Below are 25750 nucleotides of genomic sequence, written 5' to 3' on the forward strand. Positions count from 1 at the left end.
CTTTCTGAAACAATGTTCTGAAACCAGAGATTGAGAACGGAATTGATCCAAACTCTTTTGAATAAAACGTAATCTGCCCCATACCAGCTGAACTGGAAAAAAGGGCCGCACCTTCATGGGTACTTAGGAGCTGACTATAGGTTTCTATAAGGCTTGGATATATTCCAAACTGGAAATAGTTTCCAAACTGAATCCGCTCCTGAGGATGAAGGATCAGGCTTTTGTTCCTTATTATGAGAAAAAGAACGAAAAAATGAATATTACCCTGGAAAGAAAGGGAAAAACAAAGTTAACTTAGAAGACATATCAGCATTCCAAGTTAAATCCATAAAGCTTTTCTAGCTAAAATAGCTAGAGACATATACCTGACATCAACTCAAATGATATCAAAAGATGGTATCACCAATAAAATTATTAGCATGTTATAGAATAAAAATAATGCTATAAAATTATGATCTGTTATTTGTTGCGCTAAAACTTCTAACCAAAAAGATGAAGCTGCAGCAACATCTGGTAAAAATATAGCAGGTCTAAGAAGATTACCTAAACATAAGTAAACTTTTCTTAGAAAGGATTCAATTTTCTTATCTAAAGGATCCTTAAATTTAGTACTATCTGCCGTAAGAATAGAAGTACATTTTAGCAGGAATAGAGACAGCCCCAAACCTTAGGGATTTTGTCCCAAAAAACTCTAATCTGTCAGATGGCACAGAATATAATTGCTTAAACGTTTAGAAGGAGCAAAAGAATTACCCAAATTATTCCATTCCCTGGAAATTACTTCAGAAAAAGCATCAGGGAGATCAAACACTTCTGGAATAAATACAGGAGATTTTAAAAAAACCCTATTTAAACGTTTAGATTTAGTATCAAGAGGACTAGAATCCTCTATATCTAAAGCAATTAATACGTCTTTAAATAAAGAACGAATAAATTCCATCTTGAACAAATAAAAAGATATAACAGCATCAACCTCTGAGACAGAAACTTCTGAACCAGAAGAACCATTATCAGTATCAGAACGATGATGTTCATTTAAAAATTCATCTGAAAAAAAAGAGAAGTTTTAAAAGACTTTTATGTAAACTAGAAGGAGAAATAACAGACATAGCCTTCTAAATGGATTTAAAAAATAAAATCTCTTATGTTTATCAGGAACACTCTGAAAATTAAATGTTGACGGAACAGCAACAGGTAATATAACAGTACTAAAGGAAATTTTATCTGCATTAATAAGTTTGTCATGACATGCAATACAAACAACAGCTTAAGAAACAGGTACCAAAAATTTATAGCAGATACACTTAGCTTGGTAGCTCCAGCCCCGGGTAGTGATTTTCCTCAAGTAACTTCTGACTCAGTTGCAACGTAGAACATCTTGCAATATGTAATAGAAAAAACAACATATAAAGCAAATTGATCAAAATCCTTAAATGACAGTTTCAGGAATGGGAAAAAAATGCCAGTGAACAAGCTTCTAGCAACCAGAAGCAATAAATAATGACACTTAAATAATGTGGAGACAAAAGCGACGCCCATATTTTTTTAGCGCCAAACAAGACGCCCACATTATTTGGCGCCGAAATGCCTTTTGGCGCCAAAAAATGACGCCACATCCGGAACGCCGACATTTTTGGCGCAAAATAACGTCAAAAAAATGACGCAACTTCCGGCGACACGTATGACGCCGGAAACGGAAAAGAATTTTTGCGCCAAAAAAATCCGCGCCAAGAATGACGCAATAAAATGAAGCATTTTCAGCCCCCGCGAGCCTAACAGCCCACAGGGAAAAAAAGAGTCAAATTTTTGAAGGTAAGAAAAAATGATTAATTCAAATGCATTATCCCAAATATGAAACTGACTGTCTGAAAAATAAGGAAAGTTGAACATTCTGAGTCAAGGCAAATAAATGTTTGAATACATATATTTAGAACTTATAAAAAAGTGCCCAACCATAGCTTTAGAGTGTCACAGAAAATAAGATTTACTTACCCCAGGACACTCATCTACATGTTTGTAGAAAGCCAAACCAGTACTGAAACGAGAATCAGCAGAGGTAATGGTATATATAAGAGTATATCGTCGATCTGAAAAGGGAGGTAAGAGATGAATCTCTACGACCGATAACAGAGAACCTATGAAATAGACCCCGTAGAAGGAGATCACTGCATTCAAATAGGCAATACTCTCCTCACATCCCTCTGACATTCACTCCACGCTGAGAGGAAAACCGGGCTCCAACTTGCTGCGGAGCGCATTTCAACGTAGAATCTAGCACAAACTTACTTCACCACCTCCATCGGAGGCAAAGTTTGTAAAACTGAATTGTGGGTGTGGTGAGGGGTGTATTTATAGGCATTTTAAGGTTTGGGAAACTTTGCCCCTCCTGGTAGGAATGTATATCCCATACGTCACTAGCTCATAGACTCTTGCTAATTACATGAAAGAAAAAATACTAAAGACTGTGCTAGAACTAGATAGTTGCTCTAGCTTAGTTCCGCCCCTCGTGGGCATAACACTCCATCTCCCGGTCACCATTATTATTGTGCTTAGAGATAGATAGTGCAGCCAAAAACGGCGCCAAAACTAGCTCCGCCCATCGTGGGCGTAACAATCAACAATCTCCCGGTCGCCATTATTATGTATTAGAGATATGCCATCGGGAGCTAACTGAACCCTTTCTGCAAACCTTGTTGCGAACTTGGGGACAAATTGTGCTACCGCATGTTAAGTAGCACTATAGCCCATATGTGTGACTCAAACAAACACCTCCTCCTGAGTCCATTTTACTTTTGCTCAGTCCAAGTGATTGAGTCCCCTAGAGTAAAGGCCACCTTCTAGTCTCCTCAGCCCCAGTGCCTGCTAACAAAGTGCTGTCACAGGATTCCCTCCCTCTATATAGATAAGAGTTGAGTTATGTCCCAATAAAGTGCTCCACTTCCTCTGAGATCTTTGCCAGACCCAGAATAAAAAGTTAGCACTTACCTTTAAAATCTGTCCGACAGCAGGGCAGCTCAGCAGGTTTGAGAGTCCTCTCCCTCACATAGCCCTGTGGAAAAAGGATAAAGCCTGAGTAATCTTGCTTAGGCTATCGGGATTAGGGCAACATAAAAATATGGGAGGCGCAGTGAGAATTATGTCCCACAAGATCCCATTGCTCTAAAGCCACCACTGCTCTACTGAAGAGACTGATATGGACTACGGCTACACCCTAGAACAAAGCAGCACAATCTTGCACTACTTTAAAAACAATAAACTCTTGATTGAAGAATCTTTTCTAACACCTCACTTTACCACTTCCTATCACAAACGTAGGCAAAGAGAAGGACTGGAGTGGGAGGGAAGGGAGGAGCTATTTAACAGTTTTGCTGTGGTGCTCTTTGCCGCCTCCTGCTGACCAGGAGGTGAATATCCCATTAGTAATTAAGATGATCCGTGGACTCATCGTGTCATTAAAAAGAAAAAGAATAACCAGAAAATATTTAGCTTGACCAACATCCATTCAGCTTGCCTTAATCTTTCAATGGATATCGTGACTGCACTAAACATTGCTCATCTTACAAGTTAAAAGTTATGTGTGGCGCTCGAGAGCAACAAATAACAGCACTAAAAATTTTAGCGTGTCTTGAGACCTGAAGTAAGATGTTAGGGCTATGAAAAAAAGTTTAACAAAACACATGGAAAACATTAAAATAAAAGTATTACAATCATAGATATATATATATATTAGATGTAAAATATGTTTATTATTGGAATAATTGTTTAAAAAGGGTTTAAAAAGGTATATGGTATATGACAAGGACTCAAAAGTGTCGTACAGTGATAAGCAAGATGTCGTACATTGATAAACAAATTGAATTCTTGGAACTACTTATTGTAATGGGTCGGATGGGACTTGAAACGACCTTGTATTCCAAACCCACGGACCAGAACTTCTTACTTATATCCAATAGCTGCCATCCCCCATCCATGGTTAGAGGTATTATAAAATCATAATTCATCAGAGTGATAAGGAATAATTCTAGCAGAGAGAAGGGGCAGTCACAAGTGCAGAAGATGCAAAATAGATTCATGAAGAGGGGATACTCACCGACTTTTCTGGACATAGTGAAGGAACAAGTTAAAAAGATGTCACACAAGAGACACTATTGCGAAAGAAAATAAGACCGCAAAACACTGAGAACAGCATCATCTTTACCACTACTTTTGCCCCCAACATGTCCAGGGTTGGACAATCCATGAAAGAACACTGGCACATCCTACTCTCGGATCCTAAGCTAAAATTTGCCAAGAACACTAACCCCATAGTAGGCTACAGACGCAATACGAATCTCAGGGACCTTCTGGTCATTTCAGATCCCATAAAGTGTTACTCAGATGATGATATGAAGGCAACACGGAAGGGCTGCTTCCAGTGCCCTAACTGCACCACCTGCAATGGAATGATAGCTACAAAAAATGTAACCACCCACATGGTAATCAGAAGTACACCATCAATCACTCCATAACGTGCACAACTACCCATGTTGTCTATATGTTGATATGCCCAGGGGACGATCAGAGAAAGAATGACCAAGCATTGTATGGCTATTAGGCAGGCCATAAAGAAAAGGAGAATCCGACCAACCGGAGGCACGCCAAACATCCTGTATCTTCAATCAAAGTGATTCTCATTGATCATATCCCTAAACTATCACAAGGTGGAGATAGAAATAAGCTGCTTCTCAAAAGGGAGGCGGAATGGATGTACAGGCTGGATACCATATATCCTAAGGGACTGAACTCTGTGCCTGATTTTGGTGCATTAACATAGCATATCCTTGTAATGTGTCACTATTGGGATGGAACACTGGATGGCTGTCGATGGGGACTGGCTGAGGGTGCTCCTCTCGCCTTTGGACAAGGGATGCACCACTGGCCATTGTCTATGGTAGGTGTGGGCGATGACGCGGATTAGCGATAATTTGTGCTATCGCCACAGTACCCCCTAGACCAGTATTGAGTTCCCCACCCTTATAGGTGACTAACACATGACAGTGAAATGGTTTTACAAGGTATGCACCATTGCCAATAAAATTGCTATAATGATGGGTGTTAATGTGACCTATTGATTATTATCTGCAACTAAGAATGATGTGTGTGTGTGTGTGTATATATATATATATATATATATATATATATATATATATATATATATATACACACATACACACACATATATATATATACATATATATATATATATATATATATATATATATATATATATATATGTATGTGTGTGTATGTGTATATATATATATATATATATACACACACACACTAAACCCCCTCTGAGCATTAACTTACTGTTGTATTGTCCGTTTTTTTGAAATGTAAAAATGGTTGACCACGTAATGTTTGTTGGTATATTCTTACTGGCTGTTCTAATTGTCGTCTGACATCGCTATGGTTTAGGCTTACTTGTTATGTAAACACTGACACCGCATTGCACGTGTGATATTGTAAATATTTGTCATGGAAGTGACGTCACGATGGTAGAGTTCCAGTGCAACCGGAACCGGAAGTGAAGCAACTTCCGGTATAAGTAAACACGTATAGTGAAGTATTGCACACACTGATTCATATAAGAAATATATGGAACGAGGTACATTGTACATTGTGCTTTAAAATACAATGTAGAACTAGGTTTATTAATGGTGAGTTGTTTAAATACACAGAGCCACTGGAGATACAAGTGATTCCCCTTTTTGTTCACAATTGTTGTAATAACCCGAAAGTGGATGTTGTAATTAACCTAAACCTGAAATTATGTCAGTTTGGCGCCTTTTTTTGACAGGAAGGAAATACCTGTTTGTGTTTCACTCTATTTAAGCACGGTTTGTGTGTTTTATTTGTGTTCTGAAGAAGGGGAGTTTTGTTCCCCGAATGTTATAGACCTACCCCATATTTATACCCCACACCGTGCAGTGACAATCCGAAGTGAGAATGCACACCAGCGTTCCAATGGCGCAACTGCGCATGCGCCAACAGTCAGTGATGGCATCCCACCAGGGACAGACTAAAAAGCAAAGTTATATATGTTAAATTGCAGGTGAGCGTAACCCAGGGTAACATACACCTGTCAGATTATAATAATCCACCACATAATTACTAGCTTATCTTCGTTATTAAGATCTTATAGTAGCAATGCTAAAACGGATAAAGTAGCCGTTAAACACAGCCTACGTGTGTAATAAACTTGTACTTTCCGTGCGTAAATACAATGCGTGACAGTAAGCAGTAGTCAATTGAATATTATTAACATTCCTCATACTAGAGGATCACTCAACCTATTCAGCGTATGTGATATCGCTCACGATGGGAATCACTGTGTTGTAAGGTGTATCTGATAGGACTTTGCTATGTCCTGTAGGCACATCATTATGTTAAGTGGAAAATATGAGCAATAAAGACAGCCAATTTGTGTTATTGGAACCAGCTGATGTGTGTTAATGCAAACATGTCAGTAAGCTGTAACCGATTACCCCAACTGTTATTACTATTTCTCATAATCATAAATTACTCAACCCACGTACCAGATATATGTGTGTTCATATTGAGTGCTAGTATCATTAACTGGTGATCCAACATCATAATGTACGTGTATCTATTCAAGGAGAACTCACTATCACACTAAATGTATATAATTGGACAATCTTGCGCCCTATAGAAGTATATGTAAAACAGCTGGCTCTCACTAAAGACAGTACAATTATATCTAATATGGCTGTTATATGTCATATACGTGTGTCAGTCTATCAGCGCTAATTATATGTATGTAGTGCTGAGTGTCTACTCTCATTAGGCGCATATCAAGCCATGAACTTCCAACCTAGCTGGCTTATACATATATATACCCTCTACTCTATGTGTAGAGCTCCAAGAACTTGGCTGGGAGTACCAAAGAATGGATGCTACAGATGCAGTGGGTGTACAACATGCAACGGCCTGACTCAAGGCAAGTTTTTCACACACCCTTGGACGAATCAAAGGTACCGATTGACCTGTACCACCAGATAGGTGGTCTATCTCTTACACTGTAGCTGTTATTATGTTGGTAAAACCAATGATGATCTTAGAAGACGTATGGCCAATCACAGGTGTGGTATCAGGAATGCTTTAGAAACTAATATATACCCCCTACTCTATGTGTAGAGCTCTCCTTATTGACAGTACCTACAACGGAAGATATGTACCTTAAAGGGACACTGAACCCAAATTTTTTCTTTTGTGATTCAGATAGAGCATGACATTTTAAGCAACTTTCTAATTTACTCCTATTATCAATTTTTCTTCGTTCTCTTAGTATCTTTATTTGAAATGCAAGAATGTAAGTTTAGATGCCGGCCCATTTATGCGGAACAACCTGGGTTGTCCTTGCTGATTAGTGGATAAATTCATCCACCAATCAAAAAGTGCTGTCCAGAGTTTTGAAACAAAAAAAGCTTAGATGCCTTTTTCAAATAAAGATAGCAAAAGAACGAAGAAAACGAAGAAAAATTAATTTAAATTTTTAAAAATAGGAGTTGTAGATCGCATTAAAAGTGGTGACACACTCTTAGATATTGTATCCAATTCAATATAGGGTGAAAAGGAGTAATACTCATTTAACTCTAACCCCAGCATTACATTAAGACAATTATTATATGAGTAACCCAAGAACCTACACTAACTCACTATCCACTCAGACCTTAAGAAAAACCAGTGATCATTCCTAGCAATGAAACATTAAACTATAGACAATTCTATTATTATAGTTTGTGACATATATGTTACGAGCTTAATCCTACTGAGAATTTGCTTAAAGGTAAGGTAAAGTTTAGGGCTATTGAATCCATATAATCAAAGTACTAATTAACCATAAGCTAGTCGCTTACTTTGTTTTTTGTTATATTATGTTGTTTACCTGAAATCCAAAGTTTATAATTCCTAACGTTGTATTCAATTCTCCTCCCCCATGCCACTTCCGTGTTTCTATATGTTATTTCAGCGAGCGGTCTCACCCCTCTGCTTACGTCAGCTCAATGCGCGTTCACAGACTCTATAGATCTTATGCGCAAGCGCCACTTCCCCCACTGCCAGATACATTGTTGAGATTGTAACAATTGATTCATTGAGCCTAAGAGTTCCGTCGATCGCAGGCATAAAGATAATAAAGCAATCGCTACAGAACTTACACTGAGCATGCGCGACTCACGAACGAGCACGGGTGGAAGTAGGTTTAGTCCGACGCATGCGCTCAGTCATCGAGTGACGTCGGAATGGATGGGCTAAACCCCTGAAGGGGAAACAGCGGATTGGTCTATAATATCGGTAGCGACTGTCAATCAAAGTTGCCAAAATGTCGGGCGGACAAAAGATTGGTGTCGGAACAATAGTTCAACGTTAGAAAAATATGTAATTATGTGAAATATTACTCGAATGATGAATGAAACTTAAAAATAGTAAACATAGCGTTAAGTAGTGTGCTCAACTTTACCTTACCTTTAATAAAGATAACTGTATCAACAGCAGACGGTAATTTTAAAAGTCTTTGTCTTTATGTGTTTGTAATATAGTTTAATAATTTTGAATAAAAGTTAAATTTTAAAATCTAGCTCTGAACTCCATCTAGGAGTCTCATCCAAGTCTATATCCAATAAAATTCTATCACAGGAATGTGAGTGCTAATCAGATGTACAATTTTTGTCAGTACAATACTGATTGGTTCTAGTTTGTAATTAAAGTACATAGCACCCCACCTCTCTCTTTATTTTATAACCCAGCGACAATATTTAGCTGGCTTATTCAGAGAAAATAAAATCCCTGTATTACTATATATAGTAGTGCCTTAGTACACCCTCCTTTCTCGTTGTTTGACACATATATCTGGTACGTGGGTTGAGTGATTTATGATTATGAGAATTAGTAATAACAGTTGGGGTAATTGGCTACGGCTCACTGACATGTTTGCATTAACACACATCAGCTGGTTCCAATAACACAAATTGGCTGTCTTTATTGCTCATATTTTCCACTTAACATAATGATGTGCCTACAGGACATAGCAAAGTCCTATCAGATACACCTTACAACACAGTGATTCCCATCGTGAGCGATATCACATATGCTGAATAGGTTGAGTGATCCTCTAGTATGAGGAATGTTAATAATATTCAATTGACTACTGCTTACTGTCACGCATTGTATTTACGCACGGAAAGTACAAGTTTATTACACACGTAGGCTGTGTTTAACTGCTTCTTTATCCATTTTAGCATTGCTACTATATGATCTTAATAACGAAGATAAGCTAGTAATTATGTGGTGGATTATTATAATCTGACAGGTGTATGTTACCCTGGGTTACGCTCAGCCGCAATTTAACACATATCACTTTGCTTTTTAGTCTGTCCCTGGTGGGATGCCATCACTGACCATTGGCGCATGCGCAGTTGCGCCATTGGAACGCCGGTGTGCATTCTCACTTCGGATTGTCACTGCACGGTGTGGGGTATAAATATGGGGTAAGTCTATAACATGCAACATGTTTTTTATGGTCTGAGGAAGGGGTTAAACTCTCAGAAACGTCACTAATAAAGAAATGTACGGTGTATTGCATCAATACCGGTGAGTACCTTTCTATTGAATTGACTTATTTGGATGTTAAAGAGCACCCTGGAAGCTGCTATCAAGTTGAGAGAGCTGGTCTGTGGTTTAAGGATTATATATATATATATCAAATGGAACACAGCCTCAGAGTGATTCTGAATTGCTTTGAGAACAAGACTAAAGCCCCAATATTCAAAGCATCGACATACCGTCAAGAAACTGCCTTTCTGGCCTCGTCAGCCTTGCAGTCCGTTGGTCTGTTAATATATGCTAAAAAAGGGTGCGGACCCACAAAGTGCTGGCAAGTGGCGATGTGTCTCCCATAGGATATAATAGGGCGTGCTATGTCCGCGAAACATCACCAACATTGCCACTTATCTGCACTTTCAGCGGGCAGGGGACATATTTGAAGTGTTCCTTCAGAGCGCAGAAAGTGCACTCACTAAAACCAAACAAGGTTTCTGTGTTTAAACACTTCAAATAATGCCTTTACGACATAACTAACTGTCTAATGCTGTAAAGTCTCACCACTGAAAAGGTGGCAAGACAAACATGGCTGACACCCTACTCGCACGCAACCTGTACTTCGGAGACTGATTAGGATACATCGCCAGCAGTGCGATATATTACAAAGTACAGGTTACTCATCCTGGAAAGCCCAGCTAACTCCCTTATAACGCCTACACCTTTGTCATACTCTAGCTATACTCCCTCTTGAACGCCCAGCTAACTCCCTAATACCACTTACACCTACGTAATATATATGTTGGCTTCCCTCCGCTGAAACACCCAACTTACTCCCACACAACGCCTACACCTACATCATGTCTTCCTTATACTCCCCCTGGAAAGGACGGCTAACTCCCACAGAACGGCTACACCTACGTAATGCAATCTACCTGACTAATAAAGTATACAAAAAAGAACCAAAAAACTCCCTATGATAACTATAGGAGCTATGTCGCTACATTTATATACAATGTTAAAATTATATGCTTTGTCATGTATAATGCATATTATTTTAAGTTTTGTATATCATTTTATATATACTTAATCTGGCTTGTTCATTTTATTATTTTAAACTTAAATATGTAATTTAAAATATATATTTCTGTGTAAAGGGACACGAGACCCAATTTTCTTCATGATTTAGAAAGAGCATGCACTTTTAAACAACTTTCTAATTTACTTCTATAATCTACTTTGCTTTAATCTCTTGATATCCTTGGCTGAAAAGCATATCTAGATAGGCCCAGTAGCTGCTAATTGGTGGCTGCACAATAGATGCCTCATGTGATTGGCTCAGCCATGTGCATTGCTTTTTCCTCAACAAAGGAAATCTAAAGAATGAAGCAAATTAGATAATACAAGTAAATTGGGATGTTGTTTAAAATTGTATTCACTATCTGAATCATGAAAGAAAAAAAAAACGGGTTTAATGTCCCTTTAACATAATAAAATGAACAATACTAAATAACTACATATCAAATTATATACAACACTGAAATGAATATGCATTATACATGACAATGCATATCATTTTTACATCGGATACAGATATTAAAATAAACTATTAACCCCTTATGCACCCTCACCCCCAGGGAAACTTCCCTATTAACCAAAGACCTAACCACCCCCTAACCTATTAAACCCTACACCTCCACAACCCACCAATGCAATAAGCCCCCTTACCTATTAACCCCTACACTGCCACAACCCACCAACACAATAAACCCCTAACCTATTAACCCCTACACCGCCACAACCCACCAATGCAAACTACAGTATTTAACTACCTAACACTCCCCCACCTGTAATCTAAAACCCCCTAAATTTCAAAAAAATAACAAACAATAAAAAACTAACATAACAGAAAATAAAAAAACAACACTACCGAAAAATGCAAACCACCAGCTTGACTTTGGTTTCCAATTGTCGGATATAATTGGAAGAGGAATTTAAAAAAAAATAAAAGAAAATATGTGGCTTCTGCTTCTTCATGCTATGCAGCTGTTGCAATTATATCCGACAAACGTTATATACTTACATAAACATTTATTAAGCAGGCGTTCTTGTGTTATATGTCTGAGTTTATAATAACTATGTTTCTTATTTGTATTAGTATTGACAGTGCGCTTTGATACTATCACTTTTGAACAATCATTTAATGCAGAATTCTTTTTACAACTTAATATCAGTATCTTGTCACAACCTTAACACATGCTTTTGTCAAGACCCATAATTCTATATTTATAAACAACATAGATAACCACGACCATAGCCATAAAGACTATCATATACTCACACAAAACAGAGGGGGGTCTTTACAGTGAGGATGAAATCCTTTCTGGCGACAAGCAGAAATTTCTTCCATGCCATGATCTGTTAGCTTAAAGAATCCTGTTCTGCAAGGAAAGATTTGGATCTAGGTTACAACCAGGAATGTTTAGAAAAATGAAAATCACTGAAATTAAAATCTTAATAGCAAGAATTAGAATTCGTAAACAATTATATAAACATAATTTATATAAAAGTAATTGGATAAGAATTTAGCAAACGTTAAAGTGATGGTAAACTTAACATGTTTTAAAATCACATCCGGAATCTAAGCAGTATTTCAGATGGACTTTAATTGATCACTTCTAATGAAGATGAGCTGTAACATACTTTTTAATCTAGATGGGCCAATCTAATGCCTACGCTCCGGCTGTCCACTTGAAAACTCATATGTTTTGTGAGCTAACGGTTTGAACTGTTCTACAATTGACCATCTATCCATACAACACTTTTTTGTAGCTAGAGGGCCAATTGGAGAACAGTTCCAACTATTAGCTCACAAAAAAAAAAAAGTTTTAAAGTGGGCGGCCGGGGTGTGATTAGAATGGTATGGCTAGATTAAACAGTAAATTACAGCGCATCTTCATCTAAAATATTGCTTAGATTCCGGACCTGATTTTAAAAGATCTAAAGTTTACCATCACTTTAAAGGGATACTAAACTCACATTTTTTTTCTTTCATGATTCAGATAGAGCATGCAATTTTAAGCAACTTTCTAATTTACTAATATGTTTTGTTCTCTTGCTATCTTTATTTGAAAAGCAGGAATGTAAAAGCTTAGGAGCCAGACCGTTTTTGGTTTAGAACATGGGTTACACTTGCTTATTGGTGGCTAAATGTAGCCACTAATAAGCAAGCGCTATCCAGGGTGCTGAACCTAAAATGGGTCGGCTCCTAAACCTTACATCTCTGCTTTTCAAATAAAGATAGCAAGTGAACAAAGACAAATTGATAATAGGAGTAAATAAGAAAGTTGCTTAAAATTGCATGCTTGATCTGAATCATGAAAGAAAAAAAATCTGGGTTTTGTATCACTTTAAGGATATTAAAAATATTTACATTTGTTAGACTGAATATACACATAGACCTGTAAAATGTAAATGGCTCACCCATTTTAGATACAGTAAAAAAAAAAATCCTGTTTATATATCATTAGTAGATATATGCCATTGAGCAGGGTTCAGAATTTATATTATGCATGCAGATATTATTGCAAATTTAAAGGGATATGGGAGTCAATAAAATTATTATTATTTTTTATCAGAATCATAATTTTATCAATTGTAAATCTCTTTCTTGGTATCCTTTGTTGAACCATATTTTCATTCAGTGAGGATATACAGAGATAGGGCCAGGAACATGCAATTGTCTTAAGGACTATATGTAAATTTTTACAAAGATGGATCCAAACATTGCTCAATAGAGCTCAATACAGGTGCACGCTTTTGAGCCTACCTCAGTATATTCTCATAGAAAAGAGCTAAGTTTTAAATAATTATACAGAGTAAAAAAAAAAAAAAAAAGATTTTTTTCTAATTGTATGCTCATGAAAGTTGCCTTTTGACCTCTACGTCCCTTTAAAAAAATTGTAAAACAGGACAAATATGATTTGCAGACCCTTCTAGCCACCATACACTGAACAACAATAAAAGGAGAAACTGGTACACACTCCTGAAATTTAGGAGAACAGACAATAGCGATGGATTCTGGAAGTATCATCTGGTAGGAGCAGTGAGTGTGCAGGTCCACACTAGAGAGGAAGGCCGTCTGAGTCGGGTGAGTCTGTAGGATGAGAAAATAGAGACATTCAATGTTTCTGCAGTCACTCAGATACATTACGCAATCAATCATGTTTGTGTGCTGTCCAAGATGATTTTATCATTAAGGAGCATCATGTGTGACAGTGACATACATGTATCCAGCCGAGTGTGAGAAGCCCATGTTGGTCCTGGATAAGGAACAGGTCCTCTTCGTTCTCAGTATTGCAGTAATCTGGCCCACCTGACTGTTTGGGAACGAGGACATGTGTCACTGTGAACTCGTTCTGCATCTGGAAGGAGAGAGACAATAAAAATGTGATAAAAAAAAAAAAGAAGGAGTAGTGGTGAGAAGACATATTTGCTATTTAACCCACCACCCTTTGAGCTTTGGCACAGTAACCCGAACTGTCCAACAGAGCACCATATAAGAAGCCCCTTCCACAATAGTGTGACCATCATAGACAGTGAAAATTTGACATTGCTTTGTCCCTTATAGGATTACAGAAAGAAGTTAATGTGCATGTATATATGTACCGATATATATATATATATATATATATATATAATACACACACACACACACACACACATGAAGAGGAAGAGAAAGTGAAAAAAAACACTGAGTCCCTTAGTAAATTCTATCCATATGTTTATTGGCTCTGAGCCATGGAATACAGAGGGGTGTTACTTCCCTGCCAACTGACGCGTTTCGCACGCTTCATCAGAGCTAAATTCCTAACCTACAATGGGACTTTAAGTACAGTGCAAGGACCAAGGACATACACACAAACACATATATATTAAGACAAGTATATGTATGTATCTCAATGTTAAAGCATTTTGCCGGCCTTTTTATTCTAACACCTGAGACCTTTGAATCCTTATAACATTTTAGTGCAATTTTAAAAAAAATACTTTTTATAAGATATTGTTATTATGAGTGTAACTGTACTCTTATTGTATTTTTTATGTCACTGTAATCATTCTAGCGTAAATCGTGATTGCACTTGCGCCTTCGCGTTTACTTTCAACTTGTAATACGGGCAGAATTTAACTGGAGTGCAAACTGCCTCGAAAACCCAATATCACTCGCTTGCAAACCATTGCGCTCAACTTGTAATCTAGCCCCATCTGTTTTACAATTTTACAATCTGAAGTATGTAATTATTTAGAAATTGCTAATTTACTGTCATTTTGTTATTTAAAGAGGCAGCAATCAAGTTCCCAGTGGGGGTAGATAGAGAATTTGAAAAGGAAAATGATATAGCATGGTACTGGCCATTGTGTAAAGATAGAGATTAGATAAGGAGTCCTTAAAGGGACAGTCAAGTCCAAAAAAAACTTTAATTTTTCAAATAGGGCATGTAATTTTAAACAACTTTCCAATTTACTTTTATCAACAATTTTGCTTTGTTCTCTTGGTATTCTAGTTGAAAGCAAACCTAGGAAAGCACATGTGATAATTTCTAAGCCCTTGAAGGCCGCCTCTATTTTATTTACTTTTCACAGCAGGGGAGAGCAAGCTCATGTAGGCCATATAGATAGCATTGTGATCACGCTTGTGGCTAGTGGCAGACACTGCACTAATTGGCTAAAATGCAAGTCAATAGATAATAACTAAAAGTCATGAAATTAGGGGCGGTCAGAAGATGCTTAGATACAAGTTAGTCACAGAAGTAAAAAGTGTATTAATATAACAGTGTCGGTTTTGCAAAACTGGGGAATGGGTAGTAAAGGGATTATCTATCTTTTTAAACAACAAAAATTCTGGTGTTGACTGTCCCTTTAAAAGGACAGTTCACTGTAAAATTGTTTTTCATTGAATGTGTTCTCCATGACTTTTGCAAAAGAAACAGTGGAATTTGCTCTTTGAAACCAGAGCCCATCAAAATAGGCTTGGCTTGCGGACAGATCTTATCACTCAAATGCTTCCATTTCTTATCTCTGTCTCTGTACAATACTTAGATAGAACAATTGAAAATGAACATTTAGAGCTTTATCTCTTCCACCTCCCACTGAGTAATTTCTTCTGCTTGCTGTGTTTACGTTTCTGAATAGGTATATACATTTTCAGTATAGTTAGGGATACTACAGGTTAAATTAGCTATTTCTAATGTCAATATAAAGGCTAAGGAGCTATTTGTAAACAATTTAATACACTCCAGCAGGTAAAATGGACCATTGGCAACAAATTAAAGGAAAGTTTTTGGGTAAACTGTCCTTTTAATGTATAAAGAGATAGATACGATAAGGAGGTCTGCTATTTCTGCAGGCTCAGCCATTAATATTGGCAGGTTCTTGAGAACAATTGATTGAGTCTTCAATCAGCAAAACAGCTATTAAATATATACAAATAAACCTAAATGACAAGCATCTATTACTCTGCAGGCACTATAAGAAGTCATAATTAGGAATGTATTATAGTAAAAAAACTATTTTACAGTACAATTTCCCTTTAATAAACTGAGAACAGTAAGTGCAACAAACATAATTGTGCATAAACAAGTATACTGGAATAGAGATCAGGAATTGGTCTTCTGCAAAGGAGCAATCTGTAGTTTACAAGAGCCAGAAACCGTGTGGGATAGGGCAGATGAAATACACTCATGTAATCATATTGTAACGTCTGACATTTATGCTGAAAAATCCTTTATTCTTAATAAATGATAACTATGGTATATTTTCCACCAAATGAGGCAGATGCAATTGATCTCTCACACGTACCAGCTTCCCACACAGGATTCCGCAGGTCTCCACCGCTCTCTGGGTGTTATTTTGTGCTAGTTTCAGGAACTTCAGGCATAAATCCCTAGGAATTCTAACATGACGTAAGCCTCCAGAAGACTCATCTGAGAAAAGGTAAAACACGTGTGACTCTCACACACTCCGGGGCATTTAAACATCATTTTCAATAAGTTACTGACATATACTTTAATTTGCTAAAGTCCACAAATGTGAAATGCAAAATGTTACTTTTTTGTTTGCAATATTCTACTGCATCCAAAGTAAAAATCATGTGAGTAGATGTCAAACAAAACACTATGATCTACATTTATCATTGTGTACATATGCTTTTCAATAAACATTGGTAAAACGAAAATCATTTGCACCACTATGTGATTCATACAGAAAATAAGTAGATCATACTCTAACAACAAATATGAGATGAATTTTAAAACTACACAAATAGGTGGCAGATCAGTGTGTATTAAAGGGACAGTCTAGTCAAAAATCAAACTTTCATGATTCAGATAGGGCAAGCAATTTGAATCAACTTTTCAATGTACTTTTATCATCAAAATTTGATTTGTTCCCTTGGTATTATTTGTTGAAAGCTAAATCTAGGTAGGCTCATATGCTAATTTCTAAGCCCTTAAAGGCCGCCTTTTATGGCAGTGAGTTTTGACAGTTTTTCATGGCTAGACAGCGCTAGTTGATGTGTGCCATATAGATAACATTGTGCTCACTCCCGTGGAGTCATTTATGAGTTAGCACTGCTAGGCTAAAATGCAAGCCTGTCAAAAGAACTGAAATAAGGAGTCAGTCTGCAGAGGCTTAGATACAAGGTAATCACAGAGGTAAAAAGTATATTAATACAACAGTGTTGGTTATGCAAAACGGTGGAATGGGTAATAAAGGGTTTATCTATCTTTTTAAAAATAAAAATTCTGGAGTAGACTGTCCCTTTAAGAAGAAGAAGAAAAAACATTCTACATAGATTTTCATAAAATTGAATCCAATTTACAATAAAAGTTTTTATCATTCTCACCCTTGCAGTCCTCACCCTCCTATCCTTCTAGATTGTAAGTTTCCACAGGAATAGGGCCCTCAATTCCTCCTGTATTTGTATGTCAAATTTTGTCTTGTCTCTTACAAGTTTTGTATCATTGTTTCATTTAAATGAATTGTATGCATGGGCAGCACTGCAGAATATGTTGGCGCTTTATAAATAAAGTATAATAATCAGCTCTGGTTATAGCACTCTATTTAACCTTTTAAGGCCGTTCTGACCTTCTATTCCATTCTAACCGTGCCGGGATTTAGCGCAGTTAGGACGGAATAGAACATCCTAACCGTTTGGCTGCCCTGAAGCCAACGGCGCTTCCAGAATGCGATCGTTGTCTGGAGGGTGTGCCTAGCATCATAGGGACGGCCCCTGACCCAATCCCATCATTGAAACCTCGCGATCGCAGGATTTCAATTTGTTTACATCAGAATGTTGTGCCAATGTAGACAAATTAAACCTGTCATGAAATGGTTAAACAATAGTTTCCCTATTTATTATAGCTTTATCAAGGATAAACAAATAGTGAAATGATTGTTGTAGTTGTCAGCAGATGAATCACAAGGAAGGGTCTGCACTACATGACAGCAGCAGCTCGGACACTGTGTGGATTAAAAGTGCTTTACAATAGAGACTCACACATTGCAGATGTTCAGTAGCTGTTTTTGCTTGCTGTAATTCCCTAAGTGATTAATATACCTTTGTATATTTTAATAAACTTGTTAGCTGGAGTTTTTTTTTTAAATAGAGCGCTATAAAGAGGTGATGGGAGCTCTGCACCACGTGAGTAGAGACACTGCAAAGTAAAAGTGTGCTGAATGATATTGAAAGCAGAATCACGCTATGGATGTATCTGTTTCTTGTTCTCTTTGAGGTTGATCCTGATTAGAATTCCCAATAAAGATTGAATTGGACTCCTCATTAAGGACTAACACTTTCTATTCCAATTCTTGGTCTGTATAATAGATTATTATTATTGATTTGGTATAAACACATTTTTATAAATATCTAATGTTACCACCAGCCATTTAACTACAGTCAACCCATAACCCCTGTCTTTTTAAAATGGCCAGGGAAATATTTTTTATAACAGGATAATTGTTCATCTAAGAAATTCTCTCTCTGTATAAAATAAAGAGCAAACAAAAATAAATTCAGTCTTTTAACCCCTTCTAGCAGTTAGGACGTTCCATGACGTCCTAACCGTGCTGGGCTTTAGCGCCATTAGGACGGCATGGAATGCCCTAGCCATTCTGCTGTCCTAAAGCCTCTGCAGCTTCCCAACTGGGATTGCTTGCTGGAGGGCGTGCCTGGTGTCATAGGCACTCCCCCCAAACACGATCCCATCACTGAAATCGCCCTATCACATGTACGACTGCGCGATTTCAATTCTTTACTTATTTGTTTACATCAGAACTTTGTTGTTACAAATAAGTACAGACAGGAAGGGGTTAAACTAGTTATAAATGAGGAATAGTATTAAGTTTTTTTTAGTAAGTAATATGTATGTTGCTTTAAAGGGCAATTTTAAGCAACTTTCTAATTTACTCCTATTATCAATTTTTCTTCGTTCTCTTGCTATCTTTATTTGAAAAAGAAGGCATCTAAGCTTTTTTTCTTGGTTCAGCACTCTGGACAGCACTTTTTTTTTGATTGGTGGATGAATTTATCCACCAATCACCAAGGACAACCCAGGTTGTTCACCAAAAATGGGCCGGCATCTAAACTTACTTTCTTGCATTTCAAATAAAGATACCAAGAGAATAAAGAAAATTTGATAATAGGAGTAAATTAGAAAGTTGCTTAAAATGTCATGCTCTATCTGAATCACAAAAGAAAAAAAAAATTGGGTTCAGTGTCCCTTTAAGTATAATAACTTTTACTTGTGATTTAATAATACCTTGTCCAGACCGGAGAGAAGCATTATAAAAATTGTTAGGGGCGCCATATCCCTGCAAAGAAAGCTGCAAGGACAACGGATGGTACAAGAAGCAATCACAGAAAGAGCAACCTGGGCTTACCCACCTCTTAACTGCTCACCGGTAAGACGCTGTTGTAGCATGCACACCCCAACTACCCTCCTGCATAAACTTAGACTGTCCGGTCTCACACGCACACTTCTGTGCATGTCCAACGCACACCTAGGGCATTATTAATCATTAAACTGCCTCCCGCCCACACCATAGTACAAAATCCTGTTGATCCTGTGGGGATAGGAAGTGAAAGACGGAGACAGGCCTCTTTACTCCATACCGCAAAGGGTTTCTGAGAGAGCGATTAAGGGGCAGTTTACAGAGCGCACAGAGCACAGTTAGAGACACATTAAGAGTATCGGCAGTTTTGGGCAATTAATCCTGGACTTTTCAAACCCAATATCAGAGGGGGGTCCTTTAGGTACAAATTGTGGGCCCTGGCGAATATACAGTATACGGCAGCAGGGAAAGTGTAAGAGGAGAGCTTAAAGGAGACCAACAAAGCAGCACTACAGATCCCACTTAGAGACCTGTCACCAGGCTAACAACGCTTGAAATAGTGGTCAGAGGCGACCCCTGTTTGCCTCCTAGGAACAGACCTGCCACACCCCCCCCCCCCCCATGGTAACAAAAGTGAATAACTAAAGACAGAGGGATTATTAGGACTGAGTACTAGCTGAAGCCAGGTTCCTCATAACTCTTACAACACCTGCACCACATCCAGTGCCCCTTGATCTGCTGATGCAGGATCTACCAAAAAGAGCATTTTAGGGGAGCCTTTTGCCCAATAAAGTTTTTCCTACTTCCAACCTAGGTCCCCAGTGCTCCAAGCACCTAATAGGGGGTGAACTGTAGTCCATATTCTCCTCGTATAAGGTATCAAAACTAATCCTATCCAGCAAGAACAGAAGTTAGGTCCCTCTCCTCCCTTTCCCGCCGGCCCTCTTGCCTGCGGTCATATCCCAGATACCTTTTTCCAGCATCGCCCAGAGGGGGCAACTCTCCAGGAGAGGGATCTAGAGCCTGAGAGATTCCACTTGCTCCATTCTGTGAGAATAATTAACAGACCCCCTATGAAAGAATAGCGGTCTGAGCTTCTCTATAACCCAAGGTGTGTCCTTTTTTTTTTTTTTTTTTTATCTGGATCTCCTGATGAACCTCAACATGTAAACTAACACAACAAGGTGTGTGCTCCAGTCAGTCGATTAAACTCTGGTACCATACCAGGAGTAAGCAGGTTCCCACCGATATAAAACAGAGCCATCTGTGACCAAAGTTGCCGACCTCATCTCAGAATGTCTCAACCTCACAAAAGGAAACAAAAACCCCACAATACACCAAAGAGAACAGTGGTAGATCATTTCCAACACCCGGCCAGGCCGGCCCACGTGAGATCCGAAGATGAAGGCTCTGACACGGGGAGTCTTTCAGATAATCAACCCGACAAGTCTCTCACTCAACGGATCTCTTGTCTACCAGCAATGGATAGCACTTCCAACAATCTAATGGACTCTATTGAATCACTGTTGAAGTCTCACCACGACTCTCTGTCAAAGAAATTTGAGATATCTCATGCTGACTTAAAGAGAGACATTGGTATCATTGGAGAGCGCACGGATGCGTTGGAACGCAGACAAGAAGATCTCACCATAGACCATTCAATCCTCCTTTCCTATTCACAAAGTCTGGCGGGCCAGATCTCAGATCTAGAACTTAAGCTAGCGGATCTAGAAGACCGCTCACGCCGCAACAACCTACGGATCAAAGGGATCCCAGAGTCGGTCACATTTCAGGATCTAGAAGTATATCTACAAGGCCTATTCAAAGAAATACTGGGATCAGAACCGACTAGCGAAACCCTCATTGATAGAGCACACAGAGCGCTCCGACCCAGATCTGCAGATAAGGGGAAACCCAGAGATGTCATAGCCAAACTTCACTACTACACGTTCAGGGAAAAGATCCTCAGAGCTCTAGCTAAGGAAAAGTCTCTACCGGGCAAGTATGCGGAACTGCAGACTTTCCCAGACCTTTCACCACACACGCTCCAATTACGCAGGCACTACCAACCGTTCACAAGATTACTAAGATAAAAGGGCCTGAAATACAGATGGGGATTCCCAGTGAGATTATTCATAACCAAGGACAGTCAACAATTTATAGCCACCTCGCCACAACAAGTATGGGAGCTACTACAGAGATGGGGCCTGCTTCCAGCGGATCCAGAAGATACAACCTCTGAAACAGATAGAGGGAACGGACTCAGGGCCTCAGCACCAGTATGGAAACCACTCCCACAAAGACCTGCTCCCACATCAAAAAGGTCTCTGGAACCCAGAGAAGTATCCGTATCTGAAGACACATAGGGAACCTGCTTATAGATCATAGTTATCAGATCACAGTCCAACTGAACCCCTATTGTAAATTTAGAGACACTTGTGGGATAATCCCGCACATCCCCCCAGAGAGGATTCAAGAACACAGAAGAAGACGGGTGAGATTTATAGAACTTTTATGGTCAACCCCAAAATGACTTTATATTTCTGCGCTCAGCAGATTAGATATTAATTGTTATTCATGCAACCTCACCAGCACCAGATTTAATTGCTTTCTCCTCTGATGGCTCAGATTAATGTTTAGAATATTGCTAGATATGACATGTTATGACTAGGTTTGTTTAAGTTTAGACATGTTTAAGATTAAGTAAGCAGCCTAAAGAAACTGTACATTTGAAATCTGTTGTCTTCTTTTTTGTAAGCTATCAGAGGAAATATCTTACCTATTGACTAGTAGACGTCACCTTTAGGTCCTGACCTGGCTCTAAACGGTACCCCCAGATTACCTCCACACTACTCTGACCAAAGGACTATTTTTCAGCTTAGCCCTCACATACTAACATAGCCCAACCAAATCCACGACTAGTCCAACCTACTAACGACTCATCAAACAAGCCATGACCATAGTTAACAGCCTGAACGGACCGTCTACATTCATCCAGGTGCAGTGGTTGACGCCGCTATTTCCACCATTGATTATCAAAGACTGGTGTCTCTGTAGAATAAGACTGCTTCGTCACACCCCATCTTCTCAAAGATAGAGCACCCTATTTCACTGACAGCTTAGAATCCCTCCCTGGTTTGACATTTCAGTCTCGTTCATTGTTTAATGTACTGTTAATGTTACTAAGTATGCTATATTAATGTTTATATTGCAAAATTGTTAATGTTTTCTAAGACTGGCGGGAAGCATGACCTTTCTCTGCTTAACTCCGCCTATATGATGCATGGCGATGTTTAGCACCCACCCAAAAAGATTTCACGCATTACTCTAAAGCTCACAATTCTTACTCGAGAATTGATTATATTCTATGTGACTCATGGTCCCTAGATAAGTGCGTGAATCCAACCATGTACGTGGTCAGACCACGATATGGTATACATAGACTTCTTCGAACTGCAGTCCCTAACCACCAGACCCCCCTGGAGACTTCCTGAACAGCTCTTAGCTGAGGGAGAACTCCCAGCGCTCACTAGGACAATTACCGACTTTTTGACGCATAATGACAATGGCGCCACAGACTTGGACACAGTTTGGACAGCGCTCAAAGCTTACCTTAGGGGATATTTTCTCAAAAAATCGGCCCACCTCCGCAAATCAGGAGGCCACCCGCTTGCCAAACTGTACGGAGATCTACGAAAAATGGAGACCGCTAATAAGTCATGCCCTGAACCCCAAATAGCCCAACAGATAGGACTAATCAGAGAGGAAATTGCTAAAAGGGAAACTCTGAAAGTACAAGATAACTTACACAGGCTCAAGCAGCTATATTACTACAAAGGCAACAGGGCAGATAGATTGCTAGCAAATAAATTACGAAAACGCACACAACAGAGTAGGATAGCCTCCATCAACACACAAAAGGGCCCAGTCCACTCGCCCAAAGAAAAAGGAGTAGCCTTCGAAAAATATTGTTCCTCCCTATATAATATCGCAACATCAGAAACAACAGATAGAGCCAGCTCTGGAGACATTAGTAAGCTTTTAGAGAGTCTAGATCTACCCACATTATCGGTGGAAGCCAAAACCTCACTGGCGAAACAATTCACAATAGAGGAAGTTAAGGCTGCCATAGCTGGTTTATACCCCCACAAAGCCCCAGAACCAGACGGGTTTACAGTCACCTTCTACCGGGCCCTGGGTTCTGCACTATCTCCAATTTTGCTCCGATTTTTCGTGAGCGTGGCTCAGACAGGCAGATTCCTACCGGAATTCCTTGAAGCCAATATTATTACAATACACAAAGAAGGCAAAGACCCTACTCTGTGCCCAAGCTATAGGCCTATTTCCCTTATCAACGTAGACGCCAACATTTATGCCAAAATCCTAGCCAATAGGTTGAACAAACATCTTCAGACCCTTTGAAAAAGCAATGTTAAGTTGCAAAACATGTTAGGGACGATAGGGCAATGGTGAGGAGTCCTAGGAGCTCCTGTGTTTTTAGACAGCCTTAAGCTACCGCAAATTACTGTAGTCAGCCACGGTTTCACTTAATAATGGACGCTCAGATTTAATCGTGTTAATATATGGTGCTGGTACCGAATATTGTTGCAAGTACTATCCCTCCTATAATAGCTAACTTTAATATGTAAAATACACAAACACTGAATAATAGAATTTTGTTTGGGGCTATTTCCTAATAATTTAAAATCAACCTCGAGGTGCACTGGGTATACATTCACAATACCGCTTGTTGTAAGATAGCTCTATTTTATAAAACCAAGGTGCACAAAGTATATTTAGAGCGCTATTATATTAGCCTTGGGTTAGATTATTAAGTGCAGCTTGATCACGTAAGCATAATTTCCGCCGTTAATACGGCTTATACAACAGAGCAGTGCATAAACCTAATCTGTGGTAATCCTGTTTGTATGCAAGGTGGAATGTACACAGACTAGTACAATTAGCTGCGAGTGTGGAAATTCAAACGAACAGTAGGTTTAACTCCATAGACTCACAATACAAGCGGAACTTTTGTACATCTATCTGCTAAAACTCTGGTGTCACTGAGAACAGATACGTCTCATTGTACTAAGAAACTACACTATTTAATCACCGGTACACTGTGAGTCAGTGACGTGCAGTGATGTCAGAGGCTGGTGAGGCAGTGGCTAGGATACACCTTCATTCTTTAGATATCCTTTGTTGAAGAAATAGCAATGCACATGGGTGAGCCAATCACATGAGGTATCTATGTGCAGCCACCAATCAGCAGCTACTGAGCATATTTAGATATGATTTTCAACAAAGGACATCAAAAGAATGAAGAAAATTAGATATTAGATGTAAATTGGAAAGTTATTTAAATTTGCATATGGGTTTCATATGGGTTTCATGTCCCTTTAAATAGTGTCTTGGAAAACTGGTCAACTTAGTAAACATCTGATTTTAGTCTAAAAGGATTGTAACAGAAACTCTTGCCAGATAACACAATGCTTGCTCTGATTATGAGATCTAGAAATCCATGCCCATTAAAATATGTTTAAAACATACATTTTACTTTAATGCTGCAAATTATGCTTATAGATTCTTTCATTACATAAGGGATGAGAGTCAGAGGGGGAGGAAGAGAGACAGAGAGAGAAAGAGACCATGGGGGAGAACAAAACATAAGGAGAGAGATGGATAGAGAGAGAGAGAGACACACACACACAAGGGGGGAGGGGCCACTGCATTTTAAAGTAATAAAACAGCAGAGCTACAGAGAGTTCAGAAAATTAGTCTATAATTTAGTGTGAAGTACAGAGGCAAGCTGCTAAGTTAGTGGGTGTAAAGTTTGAGTAAACAAAATACAAAAATGACCCTGCTGTAAAAGAGTAAAAAAACACTAAACCACATTCATTAAATTATCATTTTCACTAACAGAATCCTTTTCAGTAAAATCTTACTTTAATAAGATGTGGCTGAAACACTGCAGTGCTCTCTGTGCCTCTTTTCCTGCTCTGTAAGGATTCCACTGCACTTAGAGGGGAAGAACAGAACTCTCTTTTTCACTTTAGCAAAGCTAGCAGGTTCACAGGACAGCAACAAAATATATGAAAGTTGTTTTTTTCCGGTTTTGTTTTGTTTTATATGATTTAACATCCAGCCCCAACCCTATGTTCCACTTACTAATGCCTCTCGCTGGATTGGTTCAGCCCAAATAGGACTGCCTCAAATAAGCAGTTAATGGGCCATGCAATGATCTTAACCACTTCATCCAGTA

At 38.6% G+C, this 25750-nt stretch overlaps 1 protein-coding gene across 1 annotated transcript in view; it reads right to left on the reverse strand.

The window, feature by feature from the left end:
* Window positions 1–25750, reverse strand: part of STAMBP (STAM binding protein) — a 70505-nt gene that overhangs the window by 22745 nt on the left and 22010 nt on the right. Inside the window, exons 6-9 of the mRNA XM_053718130.1 lie at window positions 16456–16580; window positions 13884–14021; window positions 13641–13753; window positions 11939–12038 (exon numbers count right to left, since the gene is read on the reverse strand). Of these exons, the coding sequence (XP_053574105.1) occupies window positions 11939–12038; window positions 13641–13753; window positions 13884–14021; window positions 16456–16580 (476 nt within the window). The remainder of the gene's footprint in view (window positions 1–11938; window positions 12039–13640; window positions 13754–13883; window positions 14022–16455; window positions 16581–25750) is intronic.

Source organism: Bombina bombina, chromosome 6 (assembly GCF_027579735.1).
Source record: "Bombina bombina isolate aBomBom1 chromosome 6, aBomBom1.pri, whole genome shotgun sequence".
Lineage (NCBI taxonomy): Eukaryota > Metazoa > Chordata > Amphibia > Anura > Bombinatoridae > Bombina > Bombina bombina.